Raw genomic sequence first — 20,454 nt, 5'->3', positions numbered from 1 at the left:
CCGCCTTTTTCTTCCTTAGTAATCATTTGAACTCTATACAATGGGGACACAAATGAGTGTCCTTCACAAACATGCAAAGTCAAATTTTAAAAGGTCTGCAATTCGCATGTTTGTTGTTTTTACTCTATTGTTCATAAAAATAATGTCTCACTGTTAAAAAATGGCTTTATTTAAAAGGAAAAAAGATTGACGCTCTTTGGTGTCAGTGACTGTTCAAACACTTCCTGTGGAAAAGCCAACCTCGGGACGCAGTAGCTGACCCTTTTCCTCCCATCAATCATCTGCCGTTTGTCAAAATATCACATGGGTTAATTGTGTGTGCAGTCTCCTGAACCCAAAGATCCCCCCACACCACCAACATCCACATTTCTTAGAGGCCTCTCATATTGATGTGGGCCTCTGGACACATTAATTGCTCTTTTCATCCTCAATAGGGGTCACTCGAGGCAAACTGTAGACCTGCGGTCAAGTTCTATGAATAATTCGTATTGAATTGCATTCATTTCGTTGCTTGGTTACGTAATGTCCGGACGGTATTTTTAATTGTAAGCCAAACTTCAGTGCGGAGTTTGCGCTCTCAACATTTGTGACACTTTGCAGGATGTTTCTTCCTTCATTGTTGGCCGATCTATGTACCGGTAGGTGCACAAATCACTTAGGGATGACTGTGCAGTGGCCAGTTTTCTTTTCTTTCAACTTCTCCTCCACAAAAGAAAACAACGCAGACATGAATAATTCAATATTTCAACTTCACAAGTGATTTGAGGCTTTCGAGTGAGGCCTCTCGTTGCCAGGCAGAATTTGTGGTGTGCATTCATAAGTGCTCCTCAAGCCATTGAAAAAAAAGATTGGTTTAAGACCATAATATTCTTGAGGTTCCTGGAAGTTGAAGCGCTGGTGTTGGTAGTGAAGGAGGCGCAAGGAAGGCATTTCACACTGCAACAGCAATTTCATGAGTATCACCTTGTACTCAATAGTTTTTGCAAATGAGGTGAGGTCTGATAAACATGGGTTAGTACAATTCTATTGATGATATATTGCTAATTACAAAATGAGGGGGGCGGTTTAAAAAAAAACTGAGATGTCAACATCTGGCTGAAAACCTCACTTCAGAATGGTGTTATAGTCTCACTTTACCACCCGCGTTTACGGAATCATCCCTCCTAATCCCATTGTGTACTAAAGTGTCAGTGGTGGCCCACTATGTCTTTGTGAGTGATGCTCGACTCTCTGTAAAAAGCAAGCACGTTATTAACTTTATGCAGCTCTTGCTTTTATCAGACGGACCAAACACATTCCATCAGCTGTGGTTCACTGCGCAAATAAATCAACACACCTGAAGTGGTGGTTAAGAATAAGAAGCAAGTTTGTGATTATACGGCATTAAATGAGGGAAACGTCCTCACTGAATGTTTAATGTATTCCCCGGTCATTCATGCGAAACAATGTTAATCTATTAAAAGCATGCCTCACTGAATGTCGGTTAATTAGTCTTTGGTCCACGTTTCCTTCACCTGTTCTCACTGTTCCTGCTTGAGCACAAAATGACCTGAAGAGATTTTTTTTGTTTTTTTAATCACATTTTTGTGAGGACTTGTATGCGGTTTATTGATCTCAATAAACATCTGAAACCGTTAAACATTGTCCAAATGGTCAAATGAAACCACGCACATGGGGATGTTTGTTTCAGGCTTCTTCGTTTATTTTATATGCCTTTTTTACAAAGCATACATGACGAGCTCAGGCCTCGGGGACAAACAGCTGCGGCTAATTTAAACACACGACAATGATTCCATGGCTGCCCTCTGGGTCCCATGTTGTTGGATATGAAAATGAGGGTGGGAAGGATATCACAGGCACTTTAATTGATTTCAGACCGCCCTCACGATGTGCATTTGTAATAGCCACACAGTTGACAACCCCCCTGCCCACACACACACACGAATGTGTTCGTGCATAATTGAAGAATCACAGTAACCGTGAGGTCAATATTGAGGTAATTAAGTTTGCCAGGTGTTGACTGTGATGAACAATTATATTTTCACAAAAAATTTAAAAAATGGGTAACTTTTACTCATGGTTGGGTTAATTATCTTGACCCAGCAGATTGGGCTGAAGATTGCATTTAGGCAAGCTGAAGCTGGTTGCCATTTGTTAATGGAACACTCGAAATTGTCCCTGCGTGTGACTGTGGGCGCGAGTGGTTGTTCGTCGATGTGTGCTCTGTGATTGGCTGGCAGCCAGTTCAGGGTGTAGGGTGCCTGCTGCCCGAGGTCAGCTGGGTTAGGCTACACCACAGCGTGCCCGTGATCCTCATAAGAATAAGCGGATTAGAAAATGGATGGATGGATGTATAATTAAAGCATGTGGTAAGCATTTGATAGAGTATCGAGTTCCCCTACCGGTAATCTAAAGCTGCAGTTAGGAATATATTTTGTGCTTATGCAGAAAGTGGTGAAGATTGCACAACTGTGTCCTATGTGTTGTGTTGTGTTATTTTTGTTATTTTGACTTAAAAAATAGCACCGCGTGAGTGGCTGCCTTTCCAGCAGCTCCTATATTTTGGTGTTCTACTTCTTCCTTTCATAACTTTGCTGCTGTGAATCTGGAATTTCTCCATCGCGAGACTAATAAAGGTTTTCTTATCTTATCTTGTTTGTTTTTGTTTTTTTTTTCTTGTGACGTGTCCAGGATAGACTACCGATACTGCAAAAGTAATCATAAATCACTGCAGCATTGACGTTGTTTTAAAGCTGTTAATTTAAGGGTCTACTTACGACATTGTCTAAATAAATATATGTCGGAATGTTTCAGTGACTGTGATTGGATGGTGACCAGTTCAATCGGTATCCGATCTCTAGCCCAATGACTGCTAGGACAGGCTCGGACACACCTGCGACTCCAGTGAGGAAAAACACTTCACAGAGTATAGAAAATTCAAATTCAAAAGAATTTATGACAGAGATTAAGATTAAACAAAGGTTGTTTAATTTCCAAACTGTGAAGGCATCCCAAAGACAGCAACACTGTTTCTTTAGAATCCCATACAGGTACATGTATAGCGTGTTCTGTTTTTCAACATATTAGATCTAAATATTGTGTAAAGGAGGGCGGGCCGGTGTCGAGTGGTTAACGCATCGACCTCATAGTGCAGAGGCGCGGGTTTGATTCCAGCTGCGGCCTCCCTGTGTGGAATTTGCCTGTTCTCTGCGTGGGTTTTCTCCGGGTACTCCGATTTCCTCCCAAATTCCAAAAACATGCATGGTATCTTAATTGATCAGACTAAATTGTACTTCAGTATGAGTGTGAGCACGGATGGTTGTTCGTCGTTGTGTGACCTGCGATTGGGTGGCTGCAGTAGACGGGGGGGGGGGGGGGGGGGACACCCCGTCTACTGCACGAGGTCGGCTCGGATAGGCTCCAGCACAAAATATATGGACAAAATAGCACTTAGTTTTACAGCGGAAAACCTAAATTCACAAACAAAGTCCTGAAAATGGCAATAAACCAAAGTGACAAAAAAAAAACATGACAGAAACATAACGATCCGAACAAAGACTGACAGAAAACTTAATACAAGCAAAGTGACAAGACAAAGGGTCTTGTCCAGACCCTTTGTGTCTGGACAAGACACAAAGGGTTGCGGGAGCTGATTTGTTAACACAAGGGACCCGGATGACGAGAACAGGTGGAAACAAAACCTAACGAGGAAGACAAAAAAAAAAAAACACCTGAGGAAACAAAATCAAATTTAATCTAAACAATAACAGGATCATGACATATTTGATTCTCAGGAGAAAAGCTGTCATTCACATTCAAGAGGGAAATCCAATTGGATCCATTAAAGGTATTTAGCAGCCAATCATAGTGTATTAATGAGCACTTCCTCTTGCTGATAGAATCTATTATAGCATCGGTCTCTTGATTCATTTACAGATAAAATGCTCAGTGGTTACTGACGTGAATGCGAATGTGCTTACTTCACATTACTTCCGGTAGGTCTTTTCTGCCCACATTCTTCGCTTCGTACCCTTCGTCGTAGTTGGTCTCCAAAATTTGAAAACAAAATTTAAAATATCAATTCATTGTCTTGAGTGAAAAAAAACAGGGAGCACCCTGTACTGGTTGCTAGTCAATCTTAAGGCACTGATGGCCCACGTAATCACAGGGTGGACACGCAGGCTCGACACACAAAGGCCAGAGCTGAAATGTGAAGCATGAACCTCAGAACTGTTTGGCAGACATTTTAACCGATATTTCACTGTGTTGCCATCAGACAGCAACCAAAGATTAAATTCTAACTTTTGAGCAATCAAGATCGGCTTCATATGGAATGAATCTGACACAATTTCCACCTGTAGTGTAGCACTTTAAAATGTATCCACTGTCTTGGTGACCTCTGCTTCACCCACACTCTCTCTCCACCGTGCTTCCAAATGACAGTACACAGCTTCCCAAATAATTTGGAACTGATCAGAATTAAATTTGTTTCCATGCATATTGACACGCCACAAAGCTTCTGGGAGAAGAGGATGGTGAGATAAAATTATGTTTTTTTTGGCAAGCCAAATCAGCCCGATGAACACTGTAACAAATGTGACACCTGACGAAGGTTCGTTTATTTGGTACCTCATGAGGAATGTGTTGGTAGCGTTACAGAAATCAATGGACTGCACTTAAGCACTCTCCATTGTTACCAAGAGAGACGCAAGAGTTTGATCTGTTTCCAATCATATGCTGAACTGTTGCCGTCAATAAATATTTATTTCCTCTTCCTTCTGTTCTCTTTTGACAGCTGCTAAAATCCAATCCAGTGATTTGAAAAATCTGGCATCCGTGCTTTTCACATTTCACGGCAATCCCATTACAGCTACTTGTGTTGTGGATCTGAGAGGGAAACTAAATCAGCCTGCTCCCTCTGTTGAATTACTACTGGAATCATGTGCTTTTAGTAACTGCCTGGGGAAGCACATGAAAGTGTGCAGGCTCCCAGAAGGGTGCTTTGGTACAGATGTCAACTGTCAAGTCAGCATCAACATGATTATCTACATTTCCCTTAGTAGTCACCTTGATGAGGGTACGCACATACTGCTTTGTAAGATCTTCGCCTTTTTTTTTTTTAAATGTGAGAGACCCCACCCAGGACACGGAGAAAAATGGCCAGTGTTTGTTTACTTCTCCTCTTGTGTGCGGTGTACACAAAAAAAATATTTGTTGAATTAAATTTCATCTGGTTGCACAGAATAATACCATCCAGATAATGTTTTGTAACTAGATGCATAGTCTACTTCAAAAATGTATCACGATCCAGATGATTAGATTTTTTGCAACCATTCGACAACATAAAATGGAGTAAATTCAAAACACCATTTTTGTCAGCGTGCTCGAGATAAGCAACACGGCATTCCACAAACATAACAATATGTGCCATTGACAATCGCAAAGGTCTTCGCTGAAGTTGAAGACATGAAGATGTCTGTCTTTGAATCAAGACGAATCTGTTGGACGTAGCAAAATGTCACAGGCAATCCAGTCTGCAGCAAAAATACAAAGAAAATAAGTACCGTAGTAGAAGAAGAACTGGATGATGTGAGGCTAATTGCTAGCTTATCCGGTAACTACATTGTAGTTGCAAATGCTTCCTCTTGTCATTGTTTTTATTGTGGCAAATAACTTTGCACACCGGCCTGTGGTACGCTGGTGACCACTGAAGGTTGTAACAAACAGGTCACTTTCTAATTAGCTACGGATTGTCACATGACAATCAAAGAATCGGGTATGCTCTTCCGTGTTGACTAAAAACACACACTGTATGGAGCTGTGATTGTATTGAGCATGAAAAACATTTATATGATCCTCTGCCCTGATTGTTTCCGAGCAGATCAGGGTAGGAAGATCGTTATTAACAGGCTAATCAGTGAAGATAATTTGTGAACGTGTTCACATTTGTTGCAGTTTTTGGCATGTGTCTACGAGGTACAGCAAATATCTCATCAGAATCAGACTCATCTTGATTGGCCAAGTATGTAGAACACACGAGGAATTTGTCTCCGGTAAAACACGCTGCACTAGTATCATCATAAACAAGGACATGACAAATAAGGAAGGAAGGACATTCCGTATGGTAAACGTACCATTGTCCGGTGGTACCACCAAATGACAACTGTGAAACCATGTGCAAAGTATCAAACAGTGCTAAAGTGATCAGTGGTAGAATACAATACTCTAACAGTTGTACAGTTGGTGCAGAAAATCATTGAACCATTTTAAAGTGACCAGTAGCAGTATTTGTAGAACAACAAGTGTGCGATTATGCAGATGGCCTTGAGCGCTTTAAAGTGTCTGGTGCTGTGGAATATAGATCAGTGACAGTGGTTCAATTGAGTACAGAGCTGGAGCTACAATGATTATAACAGTAATGCTGTTCCACATGGTTGTGCAAAATTGCAAAGAGCCACAATACAGATAGATTTGGATTACTATTTAGGGAGTTAATGGCAAGAGGGAAGAAGCTGTTAAGTGTCTGCTGGATTTGGTGCGCATGGATCGGTAGCGCCTGCCCGAGGGGAGTAGCTGGAAAAGGTGGTGGGCAGGGTGCGGAGGGTCCAGTAGAATTTTCCGTGCCTCTGTCTTGGTTCTTGCGGTGTGCAAGTCCTCAAGAGTGGGTTGGGCGGCGCCAATGACTTTTTCCGCCGTCCTGACTGTCCGTTGCAATCGGATTTTGTCCTTTTTTGTGGTAGCCCCAAACCAAACTGTGATGGAAGAACACAGGATTGATTCGATGACTGCCGTGTGGAACTGTCTTAGCACCTCCTGTTGCAGGCCATGCTTCCTCAGTAGCCTCAGAAAGTACTCATTTATTATTTCTGAACTTATTTATTACCCACTGTAAAATTACTTAATTAGTGGTGGGTGAAGGACTTTATTACTACTTGTTCCATTTTTCTGGCCACCATTTTAAAACGTTTCAAACTTTGAGAGCTTATTAATCAGTGCAAAACGCTTTTCATTTTGAATAGTATCTTGCGGAGGCTTTGGTATGTAATTATACACATCACCCTTTTATGAGTTGCATTTTTCAAAAGCTCTTCAAAAAAAAGTTTGCTTCTTTCAGTTCACTTGCAGTGGGAGCCAAGTGAGTGTTCTCCTGCGGGACTGGAGGAAACAGTCTTGGAATGCTTGTCAGTGGGACATGTTTGGTATTGTTCAACCGTGGCTCTGTATTTGACTGCAGCTCAACATAACAGATTAGGAAGAAAGGTCAAAGCAATGCTTTTCTATTTCTATCAGACTTTTGTGTAACTGTCAAGAAGTATATTGTCCAGTTTTCTAACACCAAGTCCTGCAGGGAATGTACCAAGATTTGCTGTGCCTCTTCAATAGACTAGCTTGGCAAGTATGCTTGAAAGTTTAGTTATCTTGCAAAGCATTTCATAAGGTAGTCCGAGTGAGTGTGTGTGTGTGTGTGTGTGTGTGTGTGTGTGTGTGTGTGTGTGTGTGTGTGTGTGTGTGTGTGTGTGTGTGTGTGTGTCTTGCGCTATATGAAAAGTTTCCCGAGATAACTGATGTCCTGATATTGCGCTGCATAAATAAAGTTGACACCGATTGATTGGACTCGTATTACAATATTTGCAGCTGAAAGCACTTGAGTGGGCATATGCACTGCTTGCCACTGGCTGCTAAATATTTATTGTATGCTGTGTTTAGAGCGCACCCAGGGCATTGTCAATAGTGCTTCATTCATTTCCCTGCTGTGAAATCAGGCCAGTAAAACACTGGGACAGGCACTTAAACTAATTGCATTTTACCGTCAGACACGTCCAACTTAACCTCCACTACCTGGAGCAACATAGGCCAGCCTTCCTCACTCCAATCTCCCTGCACACAAATGAGTATTTTCTGAATAATGATAATAGCCGTCGTTAATGTTATAGATGTGATCACCGATGTCATAACAGGCTTTGTACGGCAAGGGAATTAGCGTTCCGAATTTCTAGCCTCTGATGTCCATTGCACGCTGGCCATCTGATTATTTGCTGAATGACTTTACTGCAGATGCTTTAACTCTTTCAGGGACAGCGGTCACTACAGTTTACGGTTTACTGTATTATCAAGGTTACGGGGTTAATGCACTGATTGACTTGTAACAGTGTGGTTAATTATGGAGAAATTTAGTATATGAGACAAGGAAACTGAAGTCATTATGGTTACCCCCCCCCCCCCCCCCCCCGATCTGAGCAGCCGTAGTCTGCCCAAATGTCGCCCAAGAAAAATGCGCATTAGAAGGCAAATACCTCATGTGTTCTCCTCTGGACAAACAGCGTGAATTCAAACAGTGTTTGAAGACCTTTAATGATTTTGTCAATGTGATCAATCGACCGCAGTGGGCATGTGCTGGTATGATATTGATGTCATTAACTTTTTATTTAATCCCTGCTGAATGAGTGCGTGCATATGAAACTTCATGGTGTGTTGCTACGGTAACAAGAAATCGTTCCGAGGCTACAAACGATTGTTTCATGCGAGGTGATTTAGACTTCTCTCACACTCACGCAGGGTTTTCCTGTGTTTCACAATCGGCACAATTTGTGACTAGGCTGCAGCTGCACATTTATGATTTATGATTCCAGCAGGCACATGCGGCCATGTGCAATATCGTACGTCACTAAGCATGAGAGATGTGAAAGTTCCTCGTTGAACATTTGTACGGCTGTCGCAAATATAATTTTTCAATTTTTATGCTTTGAGGAGATTCAACTGGAGATTGCTGTGTGCTTAAAACCTTGTTTCTATGTGATCATAAGTTTGCATACCAATTATCCTGTTCAAGGTCATGGCAGCGGCTGAAGTCTTTCCCAGCTGATGCAAGCTCGAAGGATATGCTTCACGACTTCAGAATGAGAATGAATCTCTCAATCAGTGGAATGTCATTTTGAATATTTGTATTATTTATATGTTATTGTTGACTTCCACTGGCAGTGTCGTGGTACATGCTGCTATCTTGGGCACGGTCTGTACAGGTTTGATTCCCGGCCAGTAACCTAATACACAGCCACTGCCAGTCCCAAATCCAGATTGAAAATATGTCAAAATGAGTATCCGGTGTAAAAACTCTGCTCACTTCTCATGTACTTCGTTGTTGTTGCTGCCCGGTGTTGACGCTTGTGGAGTAATTTTTACATGCAATTTGCGTATATAAGCATGCAGGTTGATTCAGGTCTCTAGTGATATTTGAATATGCATGTAAATAGACAAATATACTGTAGATTCTAAATTGGAATTGGGCATGTAAACATGCAGCCTTTGTGTGAGAGGGACAATATACCCAACATGGCTCGTACTCAAATCAGAACCTGAAGCACCAATGTCTGCACTCATTCAATTTACATCACCTTCGCGCTCTGTATGTACTTTTTGGGTGGGGGGCAGTGGATGCTATGGTTAACACAGACGTCAGTGCGTATGCTGACCATGTGGAAGGTATGAGTGGTGCAAAAAATATATATATCAACATAAATATCTCACATAAACTTGCAGTTGCATGGTTTAACTGAAGTCTTTAAGCATCATATGATTAGTACTCCCAAGTTGGTGGATGGTCATTGATGCAAGTAAAATTGTAAGAAAATAAAGTGATGGGAGTCAGAACTGGTGATGGTTGTTTGCATCTTTCTTTTATTTTTGTTGTTGCTCTGCACTTTACCACGTCTCCATAACATTGAGAATGTACAGTCATGAAATGAAATAGGAGATGATGAGCTATTGTTTTTTTTAATGCCATGCACAGTATGACATAAAAGAGCAACCAAAACGTTGAACAGCATAAAAGCCTCAAGTGTTGTCTTTCCTGGAGGAACAAAAGAACACCGACCCTGACAAATTAAAATTCCTGACTGACATCTCCTGCTTTGTGCCCCTTTTGATTGGCAACAGAGACTGGAAGTGATGAAGAGTGCTGAGCACAGCACAGATAACATGCTTCATCATTAACGGGCTTGTGATAAGTATTCAAGCATTCAGCAGCTTCCGCTTATCAGGTCACTATTATCTCTCTGCAGCTTAATGCTGTGACTCACAACCCTGTCTGTAAAAACTGGTGTTTGAGTTAAGTAAAATTACCATTGATGTTTTTGAAGAGAGTCTACTAATAGCTCCATCACAGTGCTGGTGCTGATAGAATACTGTTGACAGGTCTTTGGATGGCACATTCAAGTTTGCTCTACCATTTGATTAGTGTCGTCCAATTCCATGGGGAATTTCCATGCAGGTGTCACTCTGCGAACAAGTGACACGTGTCTTACAAACTCCTCGGACAAAATGGACCCGCACTTCTGGTTGCTTCTCCGTGCTTTAATGAATTGTTCTTGCATGCACAGTGGTGTGCAGCTGGGAGCCAGATAGTCCGTGTTAAGGTGGGAGTGGTGTGTCCTCTTCCACGTCTGGCATCCATACAGCACTCCCAGGTGCATGAGCACCACCGCATGCAGCACGCTAAGTCCATCAGGTATCGCCGGAGGGTCTCTGGAATGTGCAGAGGATGCACATTTGTCAACAAAGTAAATAATGAATGATGCTTTTTTTCATGGAATTATTTGATGTCACTGTTCCATATTTATAAGGAAATATGAAGGCTTATTTCTGTGAAAACACCACATTGAAAATTGGCTAACGTTGATGTTAATGTTGCATAGTCATGAGAATACACCGTTTGGAGTCATATTTTGGAGAAAACCCTAACCCCCCCCCCCCCCTTTCCTCCCCGACACTCGCCTGCATGACATTAAAATAAAATACACTTATATTTGTCAAAACATGAAGTAATTCATTGCGGGTATGTCTCACTGCTTCTTGTGCATAGTTAAAAACTTTGCATCAGTTGGGCATGCAAACCATTTGCTGGGCATGCAAACACCTCACATCCAATCATTAAACTCAGATTTTCATGTTCATGTGAATGGGCTCACGCCGAGCCCCTTTATGTCTGTCTCTGGTCCGTAAAATTTCCTAGAATGTCAATCGTCAGAAAGAAATAAAGATAATTGAAATTGGTTGATAACAATAATTCTTAACAACCATCAATTGTAATGATTTGATTATGCAGCCATTCATTCATTTTCAACATCGGTGCTGGAGCCTATCGCAGCTGTCGACATAAAAGGCGGACGACACCCTGAACTGGTCGCCAGTCAGTCACAGGGCAATGATTCATTCATTCATTCTCTGAACCGCTTCATCCTCATTAGGGTCGCGGGGGGTGGTGGAGCCTGTGCAAACTGTCTTCAGGCAGTAGGCGGGGACACTCTGAACCGGTTGGCAGCCAATCACAGGGCACTCATAGACGAACAACCATCCGCACTCACACTCACACCTAGCGACAATTTGGAGTGTTCAACCAGGCTGCCACGCATCCAAATTCCACACAGGAAGGCCGTAGCTGGAATTGAACCCTGTGAAGTCGACGTGCGAACCACTCGACTACCAGGCTAATGATTAGATTGTTGTATTTGAATTTAATCAGATGATGTGAGAAAATACCTCACTGAGTGGCCTTGAAAGAATAAGAACACATTATATGTTATACGGGATGGCTCACATAATTTTGGGGGGGATTATTAACCCTTTCAGGGACAGCGGTTAGGTCAGTCGACAGTTTACCATGTTATCAGGTCACATGGTGCATGAAAGAGTTAAGGTAGTTTAAATTCTGCTGAGTTAGCACTCAGTAATAAAACATTATATATATATATATATATATATATATATATATATTATATATATATAATGTTTTATTTTTATCTTTTCTCAGAGACAGGGTATCTATGAAGGCACACATCAGTGACTTGCTCTCAGTTATTGTTCCGAACGGAGCAGTTGCAGTTCCAGCTGCGGTTGCCGCGGCTTCATTTTTAGCACAGTTGAAATGTATGCATGAATCATGCTGTGCTGTCACTTCGATGGACAAGTGAGCAGGATATGTGCCAAAGCCATAAGCCGCTGCCTTATTTTGATCAAAAGCTCTATGGTGACCATTACAAGGCTTGTCGAGCTGACAGATTGCAACTTTGACACTTTTTCCCCTGGCTTCCTTTCAAACTAATGACTCAGACCATTGCTGATTTGCCCTGAGGGTTGAAGACACAATTCTCCTTCCTACGGTTTCCTAGAAAAAAGGCCAAAATTCTGGGGAGAGAACATTTAACCTTTGAGGAAATTGATAAGAAAGCCTCTCTATTGATTTGCTTCGCTCAGAAAATACAAGTCTGAATTGACCACAGGCATCCGGAAGAGATTCTACCAGAATGACTTGACATAGGGCAGATGACGAAGGCACACTTCAGTTGGGATTGATTTGTTTAACCCTAAGGGCCTGTCGAGATGTTCAACTTCGAAACAATACATACAGTACTACATTCTTGACCAGGAAAGAACTCATTTACGTACAGTATATAATCTTATCAATCCAATCTTTAAATTGAGAGCAAAGGAACATTTCAGGTCAGTGCCCAATTCGGATTTCCAATTTTGGATTTTTGGACTATCCATCTACATCTACAAATGGAACAGTTGCTGCATAGAATTTGTGCCATTAGAATCTCATTTTAGTGTTTATTTTATTTCTACTGCAATTCCAGGTGTAAACTTACTGAATACCGTATTTTCCGAACTATAAGGCGCACCTAAAAGCATTAAATTTTCTCAAACGATGACAGCGTGCCTTATAATCTGATGCATGTTATAAATGGATCAAAATTCTGGTTTCTTGAACGTAGTATTTTAAATGTTCTGTAAAGCGTGCTTTGTTACAGCTGCAACGGTTGTGAAAGTGCCATATAAATAAATCTGTATTGAATTGTATTGTATTCCCTTTAGACAAGCTCTCGCTAGTGGATGCATAACGCATCCTCAGCCATGATTGTAGCTTCTATTCTATGCACCTTATAACGCGGTGCGCTTTATGTATGAAAAAAGTTCTGAAGTAGGCCATTCATTGAAGGTGCGCCTTATAGTGCGGAAAATACTTTGTCGAGCAGGCTTTTAAGCGTTCACCATGACAACATAATTCTACCACACAAATGTCACGTGAACATACCTGTATGCTATACTGTAAATCACTAAGAAATTGCAGATCACAACATGCAAAAACAGATACGCAAATTATTTCATTCCTGAAATCTGACGACACAATGCTGCCATTTTCAAAACATTTGACTGATGGATGCGTTTTGACTGGTCAAACAGGACACACACACATTGATGCTGCCTCAGTGTGCTCAAACATCAGACACACATAAATTGATTTTATGGCCCGTACACATCAGACAGCCAGGGTGGCTCACATGGCAGGCCACGAGCACTGCAACGCGCTCTTACATATGATGGCGGCCGGAACAACACAAAATACACAAAACACATGGCCAGTCTTTTTTTCTTTTGTTTTTTTAACCTCACGAGGCAAAGATCAAACATGTTAGATCCACACCTCAAGGTCTCGTGAGAGCCAAAACTCACCCCAAACTATGCACACCTTGATTCCACCGTGCACACCATGATCAACTGTCCACCGTCGTCCAACTGCTGTCCCTGAAAGGGTTAATTACAGTGTTGCGGTATATGCCTGCTCTCTGCGTCTCAATCATCAGTCAAATCATAGCCTTTGCCATTAAGAAAAGTTTTATCAAACTTCGATTATATTGCAAATGCAATTAATCGCTCAGCCATAGTACCAGACCTAAAACACTTGTTGGATTATTTAAAGACTCTAAATTGTCCACAGGTATGGACGGGAGTGTTTGTTTTTGAACAAAGGAGTGGAAATTAAACATTTCTTCCTTATTCATTGATTGATCAATTATTGCAATAATCGTTTCTTGCAGTGTAAAGAAAACAATGGCCACTGTAGACAATGTCAGAGCAGCAATTTTATTAGAAAATGACAACAGGAAAAATATTGGAGTGTTTTTTTTCACCTCCCACACGTCCTTGTACAGTATTTCATACTTATGGATGTCAGCATGCTTTCTACATCCTATAGACCACAGGTGTTGAAGTCCGGTCCTCGAGGGCCGAGTACTGAATGTTTTCCGTCACTCCCTGCTGCAACACACCTGATTCAAATGATCAGTATCACTATCAGGCTCCGATAGAGCTTGCTGATGAGCTGATCATTTGGATCAGGTGTGTTACAGCAGGGAGGGATGGAAAACATGCAGGACACCGGCCCTTGAGGATCGGACTTCGACACCTGTGCTGTAGACAGTATGCCCCTGATATAAACTGTTTTCAGATAGTGCTCTTTTTCTACCTCTGTCAGGGTGTTTGTCATAAATATTTAAAACAACCTGACATGAAAAGAAATGAAAAATTCTATCCAATGTAAAACATGATTCCTCAGTGCCTCGAGGATTTTTTTTTCCTCCTCAGGGCTCTCATCCAATTGGCCTATGAAAAAGTTGACACTAGAATAGAAGCTAACCTCTGACAAGTTTGCATGGGTTTAATTTCTCACTCATCTACTTTATTGTCTTTAACATCTGTCCTTAACTCCAGATAGAGTTTGGGGTGGCAGAGGAGTGGGATCTGTTATTGCCACTCCGTTCAGATACAGTATAATGCTATTTAAATGCTAATGTATTTGCTCTGTATTTGTGGGCCGTGCAGCAACGTCAAACAAAAACTTCACAAATCAGCCCCATCCTTCACTTTCAAATCAAGACTGCTTTGACAATGTTACTGCCAACAATCAACATCATATTTTCTTGTTGAAATGAATGACAGGTGACTCTTTTGCAAAGTGTATTTTTACCACAAAAAAAATTACATTTTCATCACCATTGGTTTTGTTGGAAAAGTTGCATACTTAATGACCTTGTTCCTTGAAACATTGAGTTGGTTTGGTGCACGAGCCAGGAAATCAATTTCATGTCATTTCAATGATGAATACCATCGTGGTAAAAATGAATAGGTAGCTCGGCGGTCGACTGGTTAGCGTGTAGGCCTTACAGTGCAGAGGTGCACGGTTTGATTCCATCAATGCAGTCACTGGATGCAAGAGAAGCCAATGTTTGTAGGGGGTGACGATAACCCTGTACAATCGACAGGCCCCCTACTTGCCCGCAGATGTCACATACTTGGGGTTTGCAAAGTCAAGAGAGAACAGCTTCTCCTCTCACAGAGTTACAGTTGCTTCAAAATGTTTTACACGATTTTTTTGAATAATGCATCCGGTCTTATTTTCTTTCTTTAGTCAAACGTTCACCTTATAAATTCTGCAGAGGCTAGGGGGTAATGAAGAAAGAGAGCGGAAGGACAAATTAGTCCTGTCATCTGTGGTATAATCCTCGGAAATGCCAAAACTCTCGCCTGGAAATAATATATTCAGTGCAGCTCTCTGGTGTACCTGGAAGAGTCCACAGTCAAAGGAAGTACGACAGCGACGGAAGTTGCAAAAGATTGTCGGATTGTCTCCATCGATCATCCATCCTCATCCTTCTGCTACCATTACTAGCAAGTAAACTAGAGTATAGCAGGTTGGCCAAATGTAGCCCGCTGTAGAAGTTCTCTGATAAACATTTTCATGCCGCCTGAAAAAAATCTGATTCTCTTGAGGGAAAATGTCTTATCTGCCATGCCCCCCCCCCCCCCAACATGCATGCTTAGAGTAGCCCAGATTAATTTTACATCAGACTGTCAAGTGGATTTCCTAAGCCTGGTAAACAACGAGAATTTGTTTTCATCTCAACAGATGGAGAACGACAGCAACGGGGGAGCACGGTTACATCTCAGGGGTTGAGATCTTAGCTCTCATTAAAGTCAGTTGAAGAGGAGTAAATTTGATCCACTTTCAAAGATCAAAAAAAGAGAGCATCCACCCTTAGTCAAAAAACAGTGAGGACAAAGTTGAATATAGAATTTTATTTTTAGGCTTTCATTTCCATGGCCTTCATTATACAGGAAGTTTGTAGACTCTTCCTGAAGTGTAGAGAAAAAAAACAATTATTCAGTAATAGTAAAAAAAATCTTTAGACTTGAGAAAAGTTAGGTATTAAAGGCAGATTCATCAAAAACACTACCACGACCATCAGCTGTCAGACACGTTTGAGCGTCAAATTTGAATCAGTTTAAAGCAAACGCTCAATCTCGCTCACGCACATACATACAGTATTTCTGGAATCAAGCAGCTAACAAAACAATTACTGGTACTCGCTCGTTTAATTTCACACTCCATGGGTGGGTAGTCCTCTAGAGTCCGAACTATTTGTGTGCAAGCAATTAAAAAGTCAATTTTCCATCATATGTCCCCTTCAAGGCTACATAGCCAACGGACGCAAAAGCAGCAGGGCCAAGGATGTCTCTCCAACTCTCACACTCTCCTCTGGGCTTTGATGGATCACAGCCGAACCGTACGCTGATGGGCTATTATTTCCCTGTGAATTGAATAAATGACAACGCAAGAGCCATCCAACCTGTCGCATCACTGCTCTTTTTTATTTTTACTTGTCTTTTTCGTCCTTTGTCTTTTGAGCAGCATGCCTTGACGCATCTAAGCAGGGCAAACGTCTAATGATGATTTTGAGATGATGTTGTGGGAAAATGTTTTTTGTGAAACTTCAGTAAGAACGAGTGCTGGGGACTAAGCTGTTTGTGTGTCAAGGCACTTGAAAATGTGTGTGGTTGATGAGGCGTTTTTATTTTATTTATTTTTTTGCCCCTTCTCAATTCAATGTGCTTTAAATGTCTCTTAAAATTCGAATTACGTTTGATGTTATTATTGACTTTTTTTTAACGACTCATTCAGAACATCCAGTATAGAGATAATCCTATACCAATTCATACCATAATAAAATTTGAAATTGGAAGTTTTATCCATTGCTGGATATGACATAGCGTGGCAAAAGACAAAAGAAACAATTCTAAAGGATCCTGTTAACTTGTTCTCAGTCATCTGTAAATAGAGAAGTTTGCACATGCATGTCTATGAAAGTATGAAAACTGGTATTATATAATTTGGGACATAAAACTGTTTTCAAATTTCCCCCCAAAATGAAATCATCAAAGGCGGGATGGTGGTCGACTGGTTAGCACGTCCGCCTCACAATGCAGTGGTGCAGGCTCCGGAACTTCCCGTGTGGAGTTTGCACGTTCTCCCCGTGCCTTTGTGGGTTTTCTCTGGGTACTTCGGTTTCCTCCCACATTCCTAAATCATGCATGGCAGGTTAATTTGGTTGTAAATTTCCCCAGTGTGGGACAAATAAAAGATATCTTAATTGGACACTCTAAATTTGCCCTCGGTGTGATTTTGAGTACAGATGGTTGTTCGTCTGTGTATGCCGTGTGATTGGCTAGCAACCAGTTCAGGGTGTCCCCCGCCTACTGCCCGAAGACAGCTGGGCTCCAGCACCCCCCGCCACGCTTGTGAGGATTGAAAATGGATGAATGGATTCATAAAATAATCCCCCAAAAAGTTTTTTTTCAAATCTCATGCATCTTTTCCCATTATCTTTTAATAGCCTGTCACTAAATAAAAAATACACCGAATATACAATTGCTGGCGCATGATTACAAAGATTACGTAAAACCACGCATTTTAGTTTTTCAAACGCTTTAATGCACAGTTTGAGTTCTGAGATCTTCTAATATTCTTTCTCTGCCACTCATTTTCAGACCATCAGTATTCATGGTCACTCTCGCCGTACTTCGATGAGGAAAGCTACTCCCCTCCACGCAAAAACATGAAGGGTCTATCCGGTGGCCGTCCCGCCCACCTGCAGCTCACCTCTCCCACCTTCGCCCACACGTGTGGCTATGGAGATGTTGACCATCCCCTCGAGCATCATCTTCACCACGGAGATTCACGGCCCCCGCACTACCTCCTGAGCCCCACCGAGAGCTGTCCACTTGAAGGTCGCCATCGCTTCTCCCCGAGGAGTTCCATCCACTCGGAGTGCACGGTAATGCCAGTGTCCATGGCGCCTACGGACCACTCCGTCTCATGTAGCACTTTTCCACGCATGCATTACGGAAGCGCTTCCCGGGACAACGGGGGCAACCCCTCCGGCGGCAGGGATGACAGTTGCTCTTCCTCGCACGGCGGCAGCGGCAAAATGAACCGAATCCCAGCAAATCTACTTGACCAATTTGAGAAGCAGATGCCACTTCACCGAGACGGCTTCCACACATTGCAGTACCAACGCACGTCCACCACAACAACAACGACAGAGCAGCGTAATGAAAGCCCCGGGAGGATCCGTCACTTAGTTCACTCGGTGCAAAAGCTATTCACAAAGTCACACTCTCTGGAAGGTTCCTCCAAGATGAACGGTACCAAAAGCGATTCGCATCGGGACGGCTCGCACCATCATCACCACCACCAAGGCCATCATAATAAACACAACAAGCGCAGCAAGAGCAAAGATCGCAAAGGTGACGGCAGCGGGAGGCAGCGTTCAGGAGGTTGGTGGAGTTCGGACGACAATTTGGACAGCGACAGCACATACCGACCGCCGAGTGTCATGTCACGACACCCCGTGGACCAAATGAGTCACTGCTACCCAGATTCAGTGCACAGCCACTTAGCGGGAGACTTATCGCTAAAGACTTCCAAAAGTAACAATGATGTCAAGTGCTCAGCATGTGAGAGCATCGGCATGGCACCGGAAGGCAAGTTCATGAAGAGAAGCTCTTGGTCTACGTTGACAGTCAGCCAGGCCAAGGAGGCCTACAGGAAGTCTTCGCTTAATCTGGAGAAGCCCATGACGCCAACAGACCTCAAGTCCAACCTCAGGCCGTGTCACTATCTTCAGGTGAGTTTCAATGATCTGAATATCCATAATCAAATGCTTGACCACAAGACATTGCGGATGGGTTGACCAATTATTTTCAGAGAAATTTGCCTGGATTATTTACTTAATGTTATTGACTGAATGGCTCCCATTTGCCTGCAAACGTTTCTCTGCTTAGCTTCAGAGAGAAAGTCACTCTTGACCATCCGTACATCCATTTTTATATCCCCGCATGTCCTCATGAAGGTCGTGGGTGAGTTGGAGCCAATCCAAGTTGACAGAACCCTCCAAGTTCTACAGGTCATCTATCACACAGCAAAGTTGGTCTCATTTTGTTTTTGACATCATCTTTTCCTTTCGGGGTCGCCACAGCGAATCAGTTGCCTCCGTCTAAACCTGTTTTGTGCGTCCTCTTCTCTCACACCAGCTACCTTCATGTCCTCTTTCACTACAGCCATAAACCTCCTCTTTGGTCTTCCTCTTGGCCTCCTGCCTGGCAGTTCAGCACCCTTCTCCCAATATATTCACTCTCCCTTCTCTAGACATGTCCAAACCATCGCAGTCTCTCTGACTTTCTCTCCAAAACATCTGACATGAGTTGTCTCTCATTCCTGTTTCTCTCCAACTCACTCTCACTCCCAAGGAGAACCTCAACATCTTAGTCTCTGCTACCTCCAGCTCTGCCTCCTGTCTTATCCTCAGTGGCACCATCTCTAGTCCAAATAACAGCTGGTCTCACCACAGTTTTGTACACCTTTCCTTTCATCTTAGCTGAAACTCTTCTATCGCACATGACACCTGACACTTCCCTTGATTTAAACCCCCTCAACCGAGCAAGGAAAAGCTCAAAACCCCATTTGGGGAAAAAAGAAGAAATCTTTGGAAAGGAGCACTAATGGGGTAATCTCCCTCCTAGGATTACCAGTGGATGCAGAGTGGGCAACATTTAACACATGATGTGGTTCTATACAATGTTAATTAGGACAAGGTGAGAATCCATTTGATACGATGAATCGCCGCCAGAAGATGCCTTCGGGGAAGTTGTTCCTCCTCAGATTTTGTCCCAGTGGGTCCGTGTATAATGCATACAGAAACAACTTCAATTCAGTCATCGTAAATTAACCCTCTCTCCAAGCAGGGAGGAGGGGGCAAGAGAAAGGAGAAGCAGCAGTAAAACAGGCCTACATGTGGTTTAACTCAATGCAAGAATATAAAAATAAATCTCAAGATTAGATTTAAACATTTCTACTGAGGTAGAATCTCTAATTTCTGCAGGGAGGACATTCCAGTGTGTATGGAGAATGGAGAATTTGCTCAAACCTGCGACTTATTTTTGGCTCTCAGAATCACCAAAAGGCCAGTGTGGTGTGTTTGGCTCTTCAAAATGTTGGAAGTTAACCTTTTTCATGCACCCTGTACCCTAATAACATGATAAGATGTCCACTGTAGGAACCGCTGTCCCTGAAAGGGTTAAACAATCACAATTTCGTGCCTTTAAGTATACACAACTTACGGACAAGTGCAAAAACTGCTCAATGGGTCCCACAAAAAAAGTGAATACGTGAGTGAGTGACAAGTGGCATAATTTCCAAATTTCAAAAAATCTTAATGCAACAGGCGAGTTATATTATTCTGTTCCTGCGTATCCTGTTTTGTGTTCTGTGTCTGTTGTTCA

The 20,454-nt window shown here is 42.3% G+C and overlaps 1 protein-coding gene across 9 annotated transcripts in view; it reads left to right on the top strand.

Annotated features, from left to right (window-relative positions):
* The window catches only part of dlgap2a (discs, large (Drosophila) homolog-associated protein 2a), a 139,729-nt gene that overhangs the window by 82,570 nt on the left and 36,705 nt on the right, over window positions 1-20,454 (top strand). For all 9 annotated transcript variants that reach the window (XM_052086837.1, XM_052086838.1, XM_052086836.1 and 6 more), the window contains one exon: window positions 17,662-18,800. In XM_052086837.1, the coding sequence (XP_051942797.1) occupies window positions 17,662-18,800 (1,139 nt within the window). The remainder of the gene's footprint in view (window positions 1-17,661; window positions 18,801-20,454) is intronic.

Source organism: Hippocampus zosterae, chromosome 14 (assembly GCF_025434085.1).
Source record: "Hippocampus zosterae strain Florida chromosome 14, ASM2543408v3, whole genome shotgun sequence".
Lineage (NCBI taxonomy): Eukaryota > Metazoa > Chordata > Actinopteri > Syngnathiformes > Syngnathidae > Hippocampus > Hippocampus zosterae.
The sequence above is the reverse complement of the archived record's forward strand: the minus strand, read 5'-3'. Positions and strand labels throughout refer to the sequence as shown.